The sequence below is a fragment of the Aedes aegypti genome, chromosome 2 (genome assembly GCF_002204515.2).
Source record: "Aedes aegypti strain LVP_AGWG chromosome 2, AaegL5.0 Primary Assembly, whole genome shotgun sequence".
Taxonomy (NCBI): Eukaryota; Metazoa; Arthropoda; class Insecta; order Diptera; family Culicidae; genus Aedes; species Aedes aegypti.
In genome coordinates, this window is record NC_035108.1 from 178,224,517 (window position 1) to 178,242,165 (window position 17,649).

The 17,649-nt window shown below is 36.4% G+C and overlaps 1 protein-coding gene across 5 annotated transcripts in view; it reads left to right on the top strand.

Moving 5' to 3' along the window:
• LOC5571347 (cuticle protein 8) overlaps window positions 1-17,649 on the top strand; it is a 54,435-nt gene that overhangs the window by 26,166 nt on the left and 10,620 nt on the right. For 4 of the 5 annotated variants that reach the window (XR_002500188.1, XR_002500189.1, XM_021843271.1 and 1 more), the window contains one exon: window positions 16,256-16,357. Coding sequence is in view for 3 of the 5 variants with exons in the window: in XM_021843271.1 (XP_021698963.1) it covers window positions 16,256-16,357 (102 nt within the window). In the remaining 2 variants the exon portion in view is untranslated. Of the gene's footprint in view, window positions 1-15,636; window positions 16,183-16,255; window positions 16,358-17,649 lie in introns of those variants that run through there. The other variant, XM_021843272.1, reaches the window with a different exon arrangement.

Here is a 17,649-nt window from a genome sequence, read left to right on the forward strand (position 1 = left end):
ATATGGGGCACTGCACTGTTTTGATTTCTTATGAGATTTTGACGTTTACTGTCCTTGTTGTTAACTAATGTTATGAAGGAGGGAAATAGAGAGATAGATTTTCGTGCAAAGCCCCATACGTTGATATATAAAAATTGGCACACTTGGTTTGAAAATGTTATGGGATAATATTAAGGCGAAGTAGGCCGTCATTGAAATTTGTACGCGTCGTTGATGATTGTTGCTAATTCATCTCACGATTTCGAATCAAAGAAAATCAGTTGGTTTTGCACTGACACAGTTTACAAAGTATCTGCATACTTTATGCAGATAAGCGCGTACAGGGATACTTTTTCAAGTCAACTGCAAACTGTTAATTGCATTTTGCTGATTAACAGAAGCAAAATAAGTTATCTGTACGGTGGTGCTAAATAAAGATTTTATGCAGAAATGTAGCAAAGAAATATGAACGATTATGTAAGAAGATACATTTCAAAATTTGACCGATTTTTTTCTAAATGCCTTTTTTTCATCTGGAACAGTTATGATTTTATGAGCAGTATCGTTCATCCTTAATTTTAAACTGCCCAATGTATATCCTGGGTCAATATGTATGAACCCTCCTTCTTGAAAGGGTAAACAAGTTGCTGACGAACTAAACTTAACTTTCATTTTTACTCAAGAATGAAATTATCATGCGAAAATAGATCAACGTTTCTATTAAAAAAAAATCTACCGCGATTCAGGTCCGCAACTTCATACTTTTTAAGCATATTTATTTAATAACTTCGTCTTGCCATCAAGTAGACTGTTGAAAACGCTTTGAATCGTCCCATACCAAATGACAGTTCCGTACACTCTCGTTTTTCCATCTTTCCCGGTGCATATCCTGAGATTTTTAAACACACAAACACGTTGGAACCCTTGACGAACAAAACGGAGAAATAATCATTCAAATCCGTTGACCCGTTCGTAAGCCATTTCGTGACATACAAACACCATTCCATTTTTATTTATATAGAATTTTTTTAGAAATGTAATTTATATATAAGTGAAAAGGTATCGATTTTCACTTGCAAATCACTTCTGTCGGATAGAACATCTTTTCTCAGTCTCGACGAAGTCGATTACTTCATCCTCTCATTTTATTTATCATTCAAAAATCCTCCACCTGTTCATTTGGAATCGAAACCATACGATTAGAAGTCGCACTCAGATGTTACGACGACGCAATGGCTCAATAAGTGACAAGGAGCGGAAAACGATTTCGTCGAGGTGGTTGTGTTCGGTTGAGGGCAATAAAATCTTGTTGTCAATTCCAGCAGACTTGGGCCCCGAGAGCTGGTGAGAAAATCATGTGAGGCATTTGAGACATTTCGAATTGGCCAACATTTCAACACAGCATCAACGCTAATCAGTGTAAATTAGACGGGCCTGCTGGCACTGCCCGTCGAGAAACTATTTTGGCATAGATGGAGAACCAATCTGATTGCAGTAGAACTCATAACGAGGGTAAATTGCCGTCATCAAATGAGGCTATCAAATGCATTCGGAATCTGCCGCAACGCGGGGGGTTCGATTGAAGTCGTCAAATTTTTAGTTTATTGCGGTTTTAGTGTGAGAATTCACAGAATTGAATAATTTTATTACTAATTTATTGATATGCGTGGTACTGAAAACAATTTTTTTGCTGACTGCATTGAACATAATAGTGTGTAGCCATTTTATACATTTTATACGATTGAATTGATCCATACAGAATGATGTGTAGTAAGAATTATACCAAACAAAATGTTGACTGGGTGGCCATTTGTAAAAAGGCCATTAACGCATCAATAGTAAAACAAGGCAGGTGGCATATTAATCTTTAAAATCTGGCCGCATTGGTCACATCCTTGAAGTCCAGCAGGTTCCGTGGGAAATGTGGACAGAATAATAGTTTTAAAATTTGTTTTCTGGAAAATTTCAATACAATACGATTTTTCGATTGAATTATCTTCAATGAAAACTCTCTCACGAATATTCCTTACAAATAGGCCAATAGATAATTATTTTTGATCACAAATTACTTGGAATTCAGTTCGAATCTACTTCCTACTCGCGGATGCCTCCTTCAAAAGGAATATCTCGCCCGTCAGCCATGAACTGCACCTTCAACTCACATTTAGAATGTTCTTGCCGGCAGATATTCATCTGCTGGCTTGTTTTGTTTACGTACCTACGAACCGAAGAGTGAAACCTGTTTTGCACCGCGCAAGTAAACCAGAATGTAACAAACCCTCTGGTCTAAGTTAATCAGACACAAAAGTGCAAACCACTCGCGATACTGGTAATCCTTGAGGATAAAACTTGTGGTGCAGCTCATCAATGCTCTGGCTACGATTGTGGTGGAAAAATACTTACCCTCCTCCCTGATGCTACTTGGCTTGATGAGAGAAGCTTTTGTCTGCATCGGCATAGTAATCGTTTGTGATGTTCGTTGAAGACTAAGAGAGGGCTGGTGCTTATCGGCAGCCTATTTACTGCACCAATTAGAAATTGAAATTCCTTAATAGAAAATTAACAACTGTTCCATAACACTGTAACACACAAAATGTTAGCAAAATTCTGGCGACAGTTCTTGAAAGTACCTACTCATACCCCATTTATTTACTCAGGAGCTCTTCTTTCTTTGAGCGAAATTTGGAAAATTCTTCCGATTATGTATAGTAAATGAAAAATTTCCGCTTCTCAACTTATTGTTTAACGAGCATTCTCGACGTGCATGATGTATGGAAATTTAAATATGGAATTTCTTATGGAACATTATTTCATAAACTAAAGGTACACAATGTGTATTCAATAGTGCATTTTGAACTAATTTAAGCACAATTTATCAATTTGAATCAGTAAATTTGTTGTTTCCGGTGCCACTGATGTTATTTATTGAGCATTATTTTTTTATGGAACACGATTGAAATTGTAATGGTAAAAAGCAGTTTTTCATTTTCTAAGTAGCATTCTTATTTTTTCTTATAGTCACAAAAGCCTTTTGCCGGTGCTTATCACCTTCTGGTTGGCCTTAATCCGCTCTCAAAGGCGGCGTTTGTCCAAGAAATCCACTCATCTGCCGGACTAATTGAGTGCTATTGTGCTTGGTTGTACAAATTCGGTCATTCGGTTGATCTTTGAAGCCATTTCAACAATGACCGCTTCTACATATGTACACTTTGACCCGAGGCTCGAGGTTCAAACCTTGCTATGAATTAGTCGACAATGAATGTACGCACGTAACTCCAACAGTAAAAGAGTAATTACTGCCGTTATTGTGTCGAAGTGTACTCAGTTCACATACCGAAGGCTATTTGGAATTTGGTGAAAAGGTTATATCTAAGAGGAATTTGGTAGTATATATTTATTTTTCACTAATTATGAAATGTAATGAAATATTCTTCGGTATCAATCAATAATTAGTTGGTAATGCACTCTTTGAGCAATCAAGAGTATGTTCGAATCCTTCCTGAGCATGTGGTTCTTTTCCAGTATTTCACTCATAATGTATCCATCTTTACCACGCGTCATGAGTTCAAAATTTTAAAGTTGCTAGTGTTGTTTATGAGCAATTTTTGTGCAAGACAGTCATGCTAAAATATGAACAATTTAAGAATAATGACCAAAAAATTGAAAAAAAAACTTCCAATTTTTCGAGGTTTTGGCACCGTGAATACTGTCACGAAATATTCACAAAATATGTGTTTCTTGGTTTAAAGATTATTTCGTCTAAAAATTGCATAGAGGAATGCCCAATAGTTAGTGAGATATAGTCGTGCTGAGGGAAAATCTATCTAAAAGTTTGTAATTCCAAATTTCGAACAAACCTTTCAAAACCAATAAAGAGTTTTGCTACCACTTATCTATCTGTTGATTAAAGTTTTTCTGATGAAGAAATTTTGGAATGTTTACACCTTGAAGCCGAATTTCATTTAATATTAGTACGAATTCTTAGCATAGATTCTCGGTGTAGTAACTACAAAATTTATCCAATAGAGAGTTAACAGTTTTGCTCGGGCTACTAACAAGGATTTTGCTATACCAACTCACAGTGGAGATCAGTTCTCGTATGTCAAACTCAAATTGAGTACTGAATTGAGTTAACTTTGTAATCCTGTAATGGGTACTTGTCCAGAGTTGGAGGAGTATAGCATTTTTTTATTGGCTCTGAGCCAGCAATACCAATTTAGAAGATCTGGTTGAAACGTCATATCAGTTCTCATGTAAAAGTAATGTTTCATGAAGTACACTCTTATGAAAAGGTTATATTTATCCCGATGGCATATATTCCCAATTGGAGGGAAACGTTCCTCTTGAGCCACCATTCTAATAACTGATATTGAGATACACTCCATTGAGTGGGGAAGTAAACCCACAGACAAACATTGAAATCGATAGCACTGAAAATTCAACCGCAAACACATTCTTCCAGCAGACAACAGTGTCAAGCTCAAGGCATCGAGGAAGTAAGTATTTATCGCTCATCAATTCCGTAGAATAACAGCTGCCATCATGAATTTCCGAGATCCACATAAAAAACGAACAAACGAATTAAACTCATCACCATTCTCACAAGATGCCACTATGGTGTGATCTCTATTTGAACAGAGACCTAATTGAAGTACTAACTCGTCGTTGCCACTTGGAATTACTGTTCTGTTAGCTACAAATGGAGTAAAAAAAAAGAAATATGACCATAGGCACAGCAATGTCAAAGACTCATCGATTTACCCGTGTACCTCCGAAGTCAAGTCTTGTTCGAAAAGAGCTCTGCTTAGAGAATGCAATCAATCAGTAAACATCCTCAATGAACTTCGAATCGAGGAACCTCAGAGTGCCAATAAAATCGTGACGCTTGAATTACACCTTTAGCACCGTGTTGAGCGGTTGCCGCAAATACCTAGGGGAGGTGGATCAAATATGGATGCAATTTGTCAACAGTATCGTTAAAATCAAATTTCAATCGCGTTTTTAAAACGTAAGCATGATTTGTTATTGATTTACTAGTTTGAAGCCTTGTGAAACAGAGAAATTGAACAATTAAAGTATTAAATCGAATTAACGATTTCAAACATTGTTGTTTTTGTACCACTTATAGAAATAGTGTTCCTGGAATACGCTATTAAAGCATACCGATTATCAACAATCCTCCAATGCCATCGTTTGATAATGTAACGCTTTTAATTTATGAAGTGGTTGCTTATACGATTTTCCTGAGATGTTGTGGTTAATTGATATATTAAACTAATAAATCACAATGCGGTGATGAAGGCAAATATTTTTTTTGGAAAGGAGTCGAAATGTTCAAAACATTATACTATGCAGCATCATATTTGCACCACACAAAATATATAAAAATCGTGATAGCTTTTTATGTTTTATTTTTTTTATATGTTTAAACATATTTTCAACAACTTTTCAAAAAACTCTTCTAATTTTGTATCTATGCCTCTGTATCATGTCAAACGTTACATTCATTTCTCTGTTGGGCATCACAATCATCCTAATTTGGTAAAACTAAATAAAGCTTTTATCAACAACATGTTACATTTCGTAGCTGTTCTGAATTCTTATTGGTGAGTTGATTTCACCAGTTTATAAGAGAAACACTTTCAGCTAACTCAACCTAAATATATAACGGATTTATCGTGGCAATAGACGATTTTGTCTAAATTTCTATTTTTTTTTTTGACATTTGCTTAAATATTTTAATATTGGAGGTTAGATGTACCTCATTAATACTCAACCAGTGAGAGAGCTACAGAATCATTTTCAAAATTTTATTTTGGATCCTCTGTGGAGCTTTCTTTCTGGTATTACAACTGCTTGTCCATTTTGGTACAGCATACAACATGGCTGGCTTACAAGGCTGGCTTGTTCAAGGACAAAATATTGATTTAAATGAATTAACTCATTACGCGTGGTAAAGATGGACAAATTATGGGTGAAATTATGAAAAAAATCCACGTGATCGCCTGGGATTTGAACTCAGGACTCTTGTATGCTAGACGAGCGCTTTACCAATTAAGCTACCGAGCCACTTGGTAACCCAATAACTGAGTTGGTTACAAGTTTAGAATTCAAATCCCTACAGACCACGCGGGTACCTTTCATAACCCATATCCATCCATCTCATGTTAACTATCACACGCGGGAAGAGCGAGTGCGATTTATTTAGTGTTGAAACTGTTTGCCTATCGTACCTACATCGCTTCCACAACAACTGTATTGTGGAAGAGTAAAGATGTGGGAAGGCTATCAACGTGTCGTTCTCACTCAAGTGACGACATGACTACTACAGAGAGGCAGTAACACTTCAATATAAATTGACGCTTATATTGAGCTGTTCGGTAATCCAATCCGCATGGTTATTAAATTAATTAACTCATTACGCGTGGTAAAGATGGACAAATTATGGGTGATATTATGAAAAAAATCCACGTGCTCGGCTGGGATTTGAACCCAGGAATCTTGAATGCTAGACGAGCGCTTTACCAACTAAGCTACCGAGCTACTTGGTGACCCAATAACTGAGTTGGTTACAAGTTTAGAATTCAAATCCCTACAGACCACGCGGACCCTTTTCATAACCCATATCCATCCATCTCATGTTAACTACCATACTCGGGAAATGCGAGTGGGACGGACCTGGTGTAGTGATTAGACCACTCGCCTCTCACGCCGAGGACCTGGGATCGAATCCCATCCCCGACATAGTCACTTATGACGTTAAAAGTTATAGTGATGACTTCCTTCGGAAGGGAAGGGAAGTTGGTCCCGAGATGAACTAGCCCAGGGCTAAAAATCTCGCTAATAAAGATAGAAAAAAAAGCGAGTGCGATTTATTTAGTGATGAAACTGTTTGCCTATCGTACCTACATCCATCCATTTGTCCATCTTTACCACGCGTAATGAGTTAATTGATTTAATAACCATGCGGATTGGATTATCGAACAGCTCAATATAAGTGTCAATTTAAAATATTGATTTTTTTTTAATGATTGGATACATACATTTTATATATATGTTACATTTGGCTTGAATGTCCTCAATGTGATTTTTGAAAGCTTCAAATAAATAGAGTTGAGTTGCGGAAATATTAAGAGAAATGTTCCATTTATGCAAGTATGAAGAAAAAACATTAGAACTTTCCCAACTAGCACTACCCTAGCAGAAGAAAATAACTTCTGAATACCAAACTAAGGTATTCCATACCAGATAATTTCCAATACTTACAACCTGAATGAGGTATGAATGCGCCCTGCATAAGAGGTAAAATACCTCAAATAATATCTCAAGCATATTCTACGATCACCAAACTGAGATCAGGTATTGTAATACCTCAATAATACTTGATAGATTTTCATAAAAAAGTGATTTTTTTTTCAATAATAGTTCGATACCTCCAGCAGCCCTGAATAGCTATTGAATACCAAAATGAAGTATTTTTCATTGTTTTAAACATGTTTTTCAAATACCATTATAATACCAAATTGAGGTATTGACAACTAAACAATATGGTATGCATAAGTTATTGGCGAGTTATTTGTTCCTCCTCGGGTATTGAATGCATTCCTTACATCCAGAGTCACTACTGCGCAGTAGCGAATCCCCCTCCTTTTACGCTGGAGTGCTATCTCAGCGGTTTTCTTAACCGTCAGAATAGCGTCTACAGTGGACCTCCCTTTCCAGAAGCCGAACTGGTTGCTTGAGAGACCATTTACACCCTCGGTGTATCTCAACAGTCTGTTGAGGATGATCATCTAGAGCACCTTCCCCGCCGTGTCGATCAAACATATTGGTCTATACGCCGACGGGTCACCGGGTGGTTTTCCCGCCTTTGGCAATAGTAATATATATATACCAAGGTGTGTGCATTAGACTGATGCAAATTTTGAAGTTTCTGCTCCCCTATTCTTAAACGATGTCAATTGTAGTGAAAATCATTCTCCCAAAATTTTAATTAATTTTGAAGAAAGTTGGTTGTGCACACGCCATTTGAAGTTCATATGGAAATTACTATGGAAAAGACATACCTTTTGTGTTGAGTCCTTTATCTGCTCGTCATAATAATATATGAAAAAGTGAAAACACTCTTCCCAAGTAAAATCTTCGCAGCTACAACTTTGCCGAAGACCACATTTTGCTGGGACGTAAGGATAATTTATAATTCTTGATTCCAAAGTTTTAACCACACTGAGAGGATCATTCATTTACTTTCAGAGCAACACTGCTTTTTTGCTGTAGAATTACTTTACATTACTTTGATCCATTCTACCCGCCAGGAGCACCACTGTTGCCTGCCGAGCAGTTGGTTAAGCATGTAAAATGCAAACTCACTTTATGATTATGAATAGCAATTTATCCTGACGTCCAATGACTGACGAAATGTGGTCTTCGGCAAAGTTGTAGCTGCAAGGATTTCACATGAGTATAGATTGTTCACTTTTCCATAAAATATTATGACGGCGAGATAGAGGGCTGATCACAAAAGGTGAGCGTTTTCCATAGTAATCTCCATATAAACTTCAAATGTCGTGTGCACAGTCAAATTTCTTCCGAATCACTTCAAACTTTGGGAGGATGCTATTTGCCATAATAAAAATCGTTTAAGCATAGGGAAGCCAAAATTTCAAAACTTGCATCACTCTAGTGTGCATTGTACTCTGTAGCCCTGTAGTGAAGTGAACCCGCTTTGGTATAAACCACTGTGTCTACGCCAGTTCATGCGGGAAGGGGTGGAGGGGCGGTAATTTTTATGGCAGAGAGGTTGGCTGTTTGGTTAGCAGCAGACTGCCTATGTATCAGGCGTAAGGAAAGGCGTGCTATAATGATGGAAGAATGGAAGCGTAGGGAAACGGTTTTTGTTCTATCCGTCTCGGGTTTTAGCAAATTCTATGAACTGTGATTGATCAACTGTTATATATTAAGAGTGGAAGGTAGAAGCAAGTGAAAGATACAACTACAAATTACGAGGAAAGAGACGGAATCTAACCCATGACCTTCTGCGTATGAAGCAGAGTAAAGCAAGATAAGTTGCTAGAGAGGTTAGAAAACAAGTTGAAAAATTTTGTCAAATTTCAAACATGCATAACTTTTTTGAATATTGATGAAATTTGATGCGTCCGTTTCCGGATTTCCATAAGTTATGGCAAAAGCCCCATTTCTTGGTCGCTCATATTTGAGTAAGTGTGGATTTTTACTATGATTGATATTTTTATTATTAGCTAGAACTAAAGGTGGATGCCAACATCTGAGCAAAGTCCGTTGAATTACGAAGAAAAAATGGCCATATCCTTAAAAACGATTCCAATGATATGATCATTTCTCTCCTTGAATTATGTAAATGCATATTGAAACTCATAGTTTTTTTAAGACGATATCTAAGCATTCATTTGCGAGATTATATGTGACGCTGGTGACCCAAGGGATGTGGCCGATACGAAATGGATAGAATTATATCAATATGGGTCTTATAAGCAGGTGAAATCAACTCACCTGTAAAAAAACTGAACTGCTACGGCAAATGAAATGTAATATGTTGTTAACAAAATGTTAATTAAATCTTAAATTTGTTTTAACAAATTAGGATGATAGTGTTGTCTAATAACACAGAACACCTAGATATAAGAAATGAATGTAATGTTTGGAATGATACTAACAAAAACATTAAAAAAAATTAAAATTTGGGTATCAAACTTAACATGACTTATGTAGAAGGTGTCCCCTGGAATATTTACTAGCTCGGCAATTGCAACGGCCACCCTGGAACTATGAAAGATTCAGAGACATTACCAACATACTCTAACATGCATCACAGCAATCTGCAAGTTGTTGGTTGGCCAACTTGATTAAACTCATTACCTTCCAATACATTTGATTTTTCGTTCCAATGAAATATTCATGACCCTCTAATGAACTTTGTTCCCTTAAATCTAATCAATGACCGTCTTCGTATTTATATTTTGATTGTACCCCGTTTGGCAGAAAGTTATTTGCATAAGGTCCGATATCAGATGTGTTGCACCGAATCATCATCACTGAATACAAACCAGTGCACTATGGTCCGAAGGCGGCCAAAACCTCAAAAATCAAAGTTGTTTTATCCGAACAGTTATATTTTTTCCGACTTCCTTAACACTTCTGTGGCTTAAATACAAAGTTTGAAGCAGAATCATTGGATTTTGAGGTATGAATGCGCTCTGCATTAGAGGTAAAATACCTCAAATAATATCTACGCATATTCTACGAACACCAAACTGATAACTAGATCAGGTATTGTGGACATGATTTTTCAAGAAAATGGATATATGCGATCCATCTTTCACAAGCCATTTATGAATTTAAAGAGAGCTAAAATCACAATAGTATCTTCAGAGAAGTTGTTTGTATATACATAAAGTACACCTGCGTTGAATAAAAATTTTCGTTAAATTTATAAAAAGTACAATTTAAGTTAAAATTGTTCAAAAAAACAAATTATTTTTTATAAAAGTACCCTAAGGCATTAGTAGCCCGCGATGAGAATAAGTTCATTTGAAAGCTAAAAACAAGAGCTTTCAAGTAGGGTACAAATTTGTTTGCAAAAACTTGCGATAGACCACTTTCAACGCGTTTGAAGGTGTACGGAGTGCAGTTCTAATTAAATATTAATAATCCTGTGATACGCTAATACGTGCATTGCAATCGCAGTAGCCATGAATTGCATCCCGAGAAGGAACGTAAAACTCGCTCCTATCTTCTTCATCATCTTCTTTCAGGCGTTACGTCCCAATTGGAACAAAGCCTGCTTCTAAGCAGACAAGTGTTCTTATAAGCACTTTGCAGTTATTAACTAAGGACTTTCTCTGCCGATTGACCATTTTTGCATATGTATATCGTATGGCAGGCACGATGATACTCTATGCTCTGGCAAGTCAAGAAAATTTACTTTACCAAAAAAAACCCTGGACTGGTGGGATTCGAACCCACGATTCTCATGTTGGTCTAGCTGAATAGCTGCGCGTTTACCGCCAGGACTCTCCGGGCCCCTATGTATGCAATGTTTTGGTGTTATACCTTATTAAATATTGTCCACATCTTTATTTGACATTATTAGGATATTGAAGTAATTTGAATTCAAATTTGAATTGTCACTTAATAATATAACACAAATTGTCTCGGCTAATTAAGATGGTTGAACGAAACTATTTCCTTCGACATGCCTCCAGATAAAATAAAACAAATTGGATAAATCATTCCCTGCGTGGGCTTGCTTTTGTTGTTAACCTTCCAGTCGTCGCGCGGTTGACCACCGCCAAAAGCACCACGCTAACGCTGAGTACGATGAGCGAGGTTTTTACACCTGTGTTGTACAAAAGACGGATTTCACGCCAACTCGACAAAGGGATTGGCAGCACCCCTTCAGAATTCAATGAAACTTTCTGGGTGTGAAGACTATGTGAAACTAAGATACTTTACATACTTTGTTTTTTCAAAATCGATCTAGACTAACATTTTGAAAGGGTCAAAGTTTTTTTTTTTTACTTTTTTTTATAAACCCGTATAACTCGAAAACGGTAAGACCTACAAAAAAGTGTTGTATGGGGGACTGTCGTGAAATTTCCTGACGTTTTAGAGAAAAATATTGAAAAAATAAAAACACATTTTCTACACTGAAAAAAAAATATATTCAAAACTTGAAAGTCGATTTAAAAAAACGGCCATTTCAGATTTTGATCATCCTTAAGCAAAAAGTTTCGTAATTAAATTTACTAAAAGTCGTCCATACATTGCAAATTGGGCATATTTTAGGGAAAGAAGTTTTTCTAACATCGAAATTTTTAAGTCCCAATGTTTTTTATTTACTTTTTTTTATAAATCCGTATAGCTCGAAAACGGTAAGACCTACAAAAAAGTGTTGTATAGGGGACTGTCGTGAAATTTCCTGACGTTTTAGAAAAAAAATGTTGAAAAAATAAAAACACATTTTCTACACTGAAAAAAAATATGACGTACCTGCGTTACAAGCCAGATGAATAAGAAATAATGTTTGTATTGTTATCTACCTAAAATGTCCGTTAACAACCTGAGTTACTCAACAATCACCGCGTGAGTTATAGAAAGATAGGTATTTAACTTATAATTGTCGTTCTACCTATGCATATAACTATTTAAGCTTGATGTCAATAAAACTCTTTTCATTTTATCTAAGTCATTTGTGAAAAGAAGTTAAAGATGGATCAACAAGATTCATCGCGCATTAAAATTTCGAGATGTTGCGCCGGTATGAACAATCCTAAGTGCAGGCGTTATAATAAATTGGAAAACGTTAGTTTTATTATAATATCAGAAGTGTTGACCCATGATACAGTAGCAGTTCCGCTATTTATTTCAAAATTGATAAATTTTGTTAAACAAAAAATAAATATCTCCAAAGTTATTTTTTGTCAGATGGAGCTGCAGCTCATTATAAAAATAAAAAAAAAATTGCCAGTTTATGTAATTTCAAGAAAATATATGGATTGGAAGCAGAATGGCACTTTTTTGCCATTTATCACTTCAAAATATGAGCATACTAGACTATTTAAAGCGAAATAAAAAAAAATCAAAAAAAAAATTTTGGACTTAAAAAATTTGTTGTAAGAAAAACTTTTTTCCCTAAAATATGCCCAATTTGCAATGTATGGACAACTTTTAGTAAATTTAATTACGAAACTTTTTGCTTAAGGATGATCAAAATCTGAAATGGCCGTTTTTTAAATCGACTCTTAAGTTTTGAATCATTGTTTTTTCGGTGTAGAAAATGTTTTTTTTTATTTTTTCAATATTTTTTTCTAAAACTTCAGGAAATTTCACGACAGTCCCCTATAGATCACTTTTTTGTAGGTTTTACCGTTTTCGAGTTATACGGGTTTATAAAAAAGTAAAAAAAAACTTTGACCCTTTTCAAATGTTAGTCTAGATCGATTTTGAAAATACAAAATATGCAAAGTATCTTAGTTTCACATACTTTTGACATCCAGAAAGTTTCATTGAATTCTAAAGGGGTGCTGCCAATAGCGTGTCGAGTTGGAGTGAAATCCGTCAAAATACAACAGCGTGACTACTGGAGTGTTAAAACAAGTATGATAACAGACTGAAGCTATAGACACGACAATCTTGCTGAAACTGATTAAATGCATGATACTTGCATCAAGGTAGGGGTAGATCTGAGATATTTATGGATAAATGTGCATGAAATTTTCAAATTTTTTTTTTCACATATCACATGAATTTCAACGTACATTTTTGAGTGATTTTTCCAACCACGAGTTCATCGTAATGATTTATTTTACAAATTTGAAAAATTGGCGAATTAAATAAATAAGGTGGACATGTAGACGAGATGAACATATTTACTTATGATGGTTTCTTGTAAGGTGCTAGTAACGGTCAGTCCAATCTATTGAAGTATCGTGAGTGTTGATTGGTTGCACCGATGGTTGCTGCAAATTTGGTGAGATTTGTCAATTTTATATTATAGTAGGGAAAAGCATCAATTTTCGACCTACAAGAATTCTGTGTCAATTTTCGGATTTTCATAAGAAGTAGGCCAGAATTGTATGAATGGGTCGAAAATTCGTGCTAGGTCGAAAATTGGTGCATTTTCGCTATTTGTATTTCTATGACTGGGAGGAACCACAAGGGTATCCGAATGAAGCGATTTGGACAGGGAGCTTGGTAATGCCTCCTCCTTGTTATTAACATTTCGCAGATTGAAGGCGGGTTCTTCGCCCCATCTATTGGGTTTATTTTGTTAATCGAGGGCTTGATGTTATTGTTGTTCTAGAAAACTTTCTTCTGGAAGGAGATTCTTTTCCTTTGTCACGAGTTTCGTGCAAGTGCCTCTGTTTGCGGGGCCGCATATCCGTTTTTGGCCCTTCATATATGAAACTGATTGTTCGCGAACAACTGTACAATCTTATCGCTTCGCAGATTATTCCAGTGATGTAGGCAACTGCCTTGCTACAAAAGATGGTAGATCCTAACCATTTTTTTTTGGTATCTTCCTTCACAGGACAGACGTCCTTAGCGTGTAAAGCAAGGTGTGTGCATTTTACTCTGTAGCCAGAGTAAGGTGTAATCACTTGGCGAAAGCGACTAGGAGGCCATCTTTAACATGCTGGCCGTTTTGTTTACAAACATTACTGCCTGGCCTGGATGATGCTGAAACTGAGACCAATCGTGCTGCCAATAGTGCGGACAAAATTGTAAAAAGAGAAAGAAAGGAGTAGAGCACACACGGAGCAGGGGCAAACAGAGTAGAATAATTCTTGACAACACTGTTTCTCCAACCAATCAGGAATCAATCTCTCGACTATCTGTCACAGAAGTTTGTAAACAAAACGGCCAGCCCTTCCTCACCTACCCTGCCTGGTTTTCTCCACAAAGTGAGCGTAATGGGACACCTTAGATAATTAAAACCGCCTTGGTGTAAAGAACCTCCGCAAATCATGTATTTAGCCTCCATGCGGATATATTTGGTACTTTGACCTCACTTTTGACAACGACGGCACTGAGTGGGGCTTTGGAAATTTCCACTAGATTTCTGGAATAGTTCCCATGTCACACGGACAACGAACATAAATCGTGCTTTTTCTCAAGCTTCCATATGATTTAGATCACTGGTGTTAAAATGAACTAAATAATATTTTTGAGCCTATCACGAATATCGACGAATGCCTGATTGGGCTTCTCTTTGCATGATGGCTAATTTTAACTGAGGAATATTCAAGTAAATCATTTATTTTATTTCTGATATTCCCAGATGACCTATAGTCACTTAAGAGACATTTCAAGTTGACAATAAACAAATGTTCAATTTTGGCGGCATAAATAAAAAAATATTCTTTTTTTTTCAACATGTTTGTTGAGTTCGCGCGATCCTTAAGAGTTTCCGGCAATACGCGGCCATCTTTTTCCTTTGCGTTTTGGAAGGAAATCTTGATTCCCCTAAAGTCACCTCACTTGAATCAAAGAACCTAGGCTAGAGACTGCTTCGATTTGGTGTTCGAAAAATTTATCTAAAGCATCGAGCATGTTTACATCGACGTAATTATCAACATTAACCGCGCATTCCGGAGAAACATATTTTTTACATTTTGCCACGCTATAAGACAGTTCTAAAACACATTTTTAACGAGATTGTGGAGTCAGAGATTTACCCTTCCTTAACAAGAACATACATTTAGCAAAACGCTAACCAGGTGACATAATCGTGTGACAATATATCAAATCGTTTATATTTCGAATTATAATGCACGAATCTTAAGGCCTAGCTATCACCGAAAATAAATAATTCTATCTTTACTGTGAATATAAGCCGCTATATTCTAGAAGAAAATAAAAATAAATTTCTTTTTGTTCCCACTTTTGCCATAATTTGTACTTTAACTATAATTGGTACTTCTACCCTACGTCTTTACCGACTGTGCATCAAATCCCAGCATATAACCCACCGGAGAAGCTGTTTGCCTCACGAATTTATTCAATTGCATACCGAGGAAGTACGTCACCATCGCATCATTTTGTTTTGAATTCCCATCGGATGCGCATTGTGTGTGTGTTTGAAAGCTCATTTTAGAATCAATTGAATTCTATTTGTCAAAACTTAAAATGTCACCATCGGTTAAGATCAGTGTCTGGGGAAGCAGCGTAGATCAATCCCGGCGGTCTACTACGGCTGCTAAGGCATCTGAGTAGTTGATTCCAATGGGAGCAGCAATAAATCTCCAAAGCAGACACACGCGCTAGAATGACTTATTCAAAATCGGAAAAGTTCATCGAACCAATATTGAAGCCAAAGCAATGTGAACTGCTGTGGATAAACAACCGAACGGCAAAAAGTTTATGAAGCGCGTGTGTGCGATAAACACATATTATTAATGGCAGTTGAAGTCACGGGGAAAAAAGAGACTTATATCCAAATATCAAGGTCAATGTGACGGTGTTCGAAGACTTGAACCTGAAATGTGGTGAACCTGCCGACGATGATCTGACGGAAGGTTGCATTCAATATCTCTTTCGGTTACCGCTGTTCAATATTTTTGCAGCATTTCCGTTTGAAATAATGCTGACATTTGATCCAGTTTTTTTTGTCCTCAGACCGAACGTGGTTTGTAGCTGCCGTCGTTGAAGTGGATTTACATATTAGTATAAGACGAATTGCAGGTTTTTGAATGTGAATAATGATTGATCGATATGTTTGTTTTTTTTTTCTTTCCAGATGAATATGCTGAGATTATTTCTTGCGGGGGTGTTACTGACGATGGAAATCCTGTGTGAGCATCTAGTCGAGTTCACGTCTAATTACCGTACCAACTCACAGGTAAGAATGTAAACGATTGGTAGATTCAAAGGGAGCATAATGTCGATAGGAGGGCCTTCATTAGCCGAGTGGTTTGAGTCTGCGGCTACAAAGCAAAGCCATGCTAAAGGTGTCCCGGTTCGATTCCCGGTCGGTCCAGGACCTTTCGGTAATGGAAATTTCCTTGACTTTCCTGGGCATGGAGTATCATCGTACCTGCCAAACGATAAACAAATGCGAAAATGGCAACTTTGGCAAAGAAAGCTCTTAGTTAAAAACTGTGGAAGTGCTCAAAAGAACACTAAGCTGAGAAGCAGGCTTTGTCCCAGTGAGGACGTAATGCCAAGAAAAAGAAGAAGAATGTCGATAGGTGGAATGTTTTGAGGTCGACCAAAAGGGTCGTTAATTTTATCAAATCATATGTATATTCTGAATTATGGTATAAATAGTTTTTATTGGAAAATGTGTTTATAAGTTTCACTTCACATCGATTCTGTTCTCAGATTATTGTTTCAAACGAACTATTTCGGTTTAGATAATTTTGCATTTATGCAACATGTTTTGATGCAAGTTAAAATAATCTTGAAATACTGACTAAAAAGGATTCTCTGTGAATCTCACTAATACAGGTCGGACTCGATTATCTGGAAACTCGATTATCCGGGGACTTGATTATCCGGGATTCGATTATCCGGAATTTCATACTCGATTATCCGGAATTTGTTTTTTGATGTTCTTGTTTTTTTCAATTTTTATGCATAAATCTGAGATAATTTGGTATTGCAATATACAATATGAATGGTTTTGCAGTTTTGAACGTTTTTAAGAAAAGGGGGGGGGGTTTGAAAAAGTGTTTTTTGTGTATGCTGGTCCAATTTTTTTTTCTTGTAAAGACCCCTACTGTTCCTAGAAATGATTTCTGGCTACGCCACCGCATCGTATAAATAAAGCAACAAAAACAAGATAATATTTAAGTTCTTTTATCGAAGATTAATTTTTTTTTCTTAGTGATTCGATTATCCGGAGTGAAAAAAAAAGATACTCCGGATAATTGAATCCGATCTGTATTTGTAATTCATGCATATCATGCATCACAAAATATTTTAAGATTTTTTCCTGAAGCAGATTTACAGCTGTACATTTTAAGACTGATCGATTTTTTTTTCGATTTTTTGTAGCCCAAAAGTGAGCAAGCCATCAAATTAGAATATTATTAAATCAATGAATAAATGGTCGGCCACGCTGCTTACTTCGAGCAGCTGTTACCGTACGAATATGAGATCGACAGTTTTAATTGAAAAACGTTTGAATCC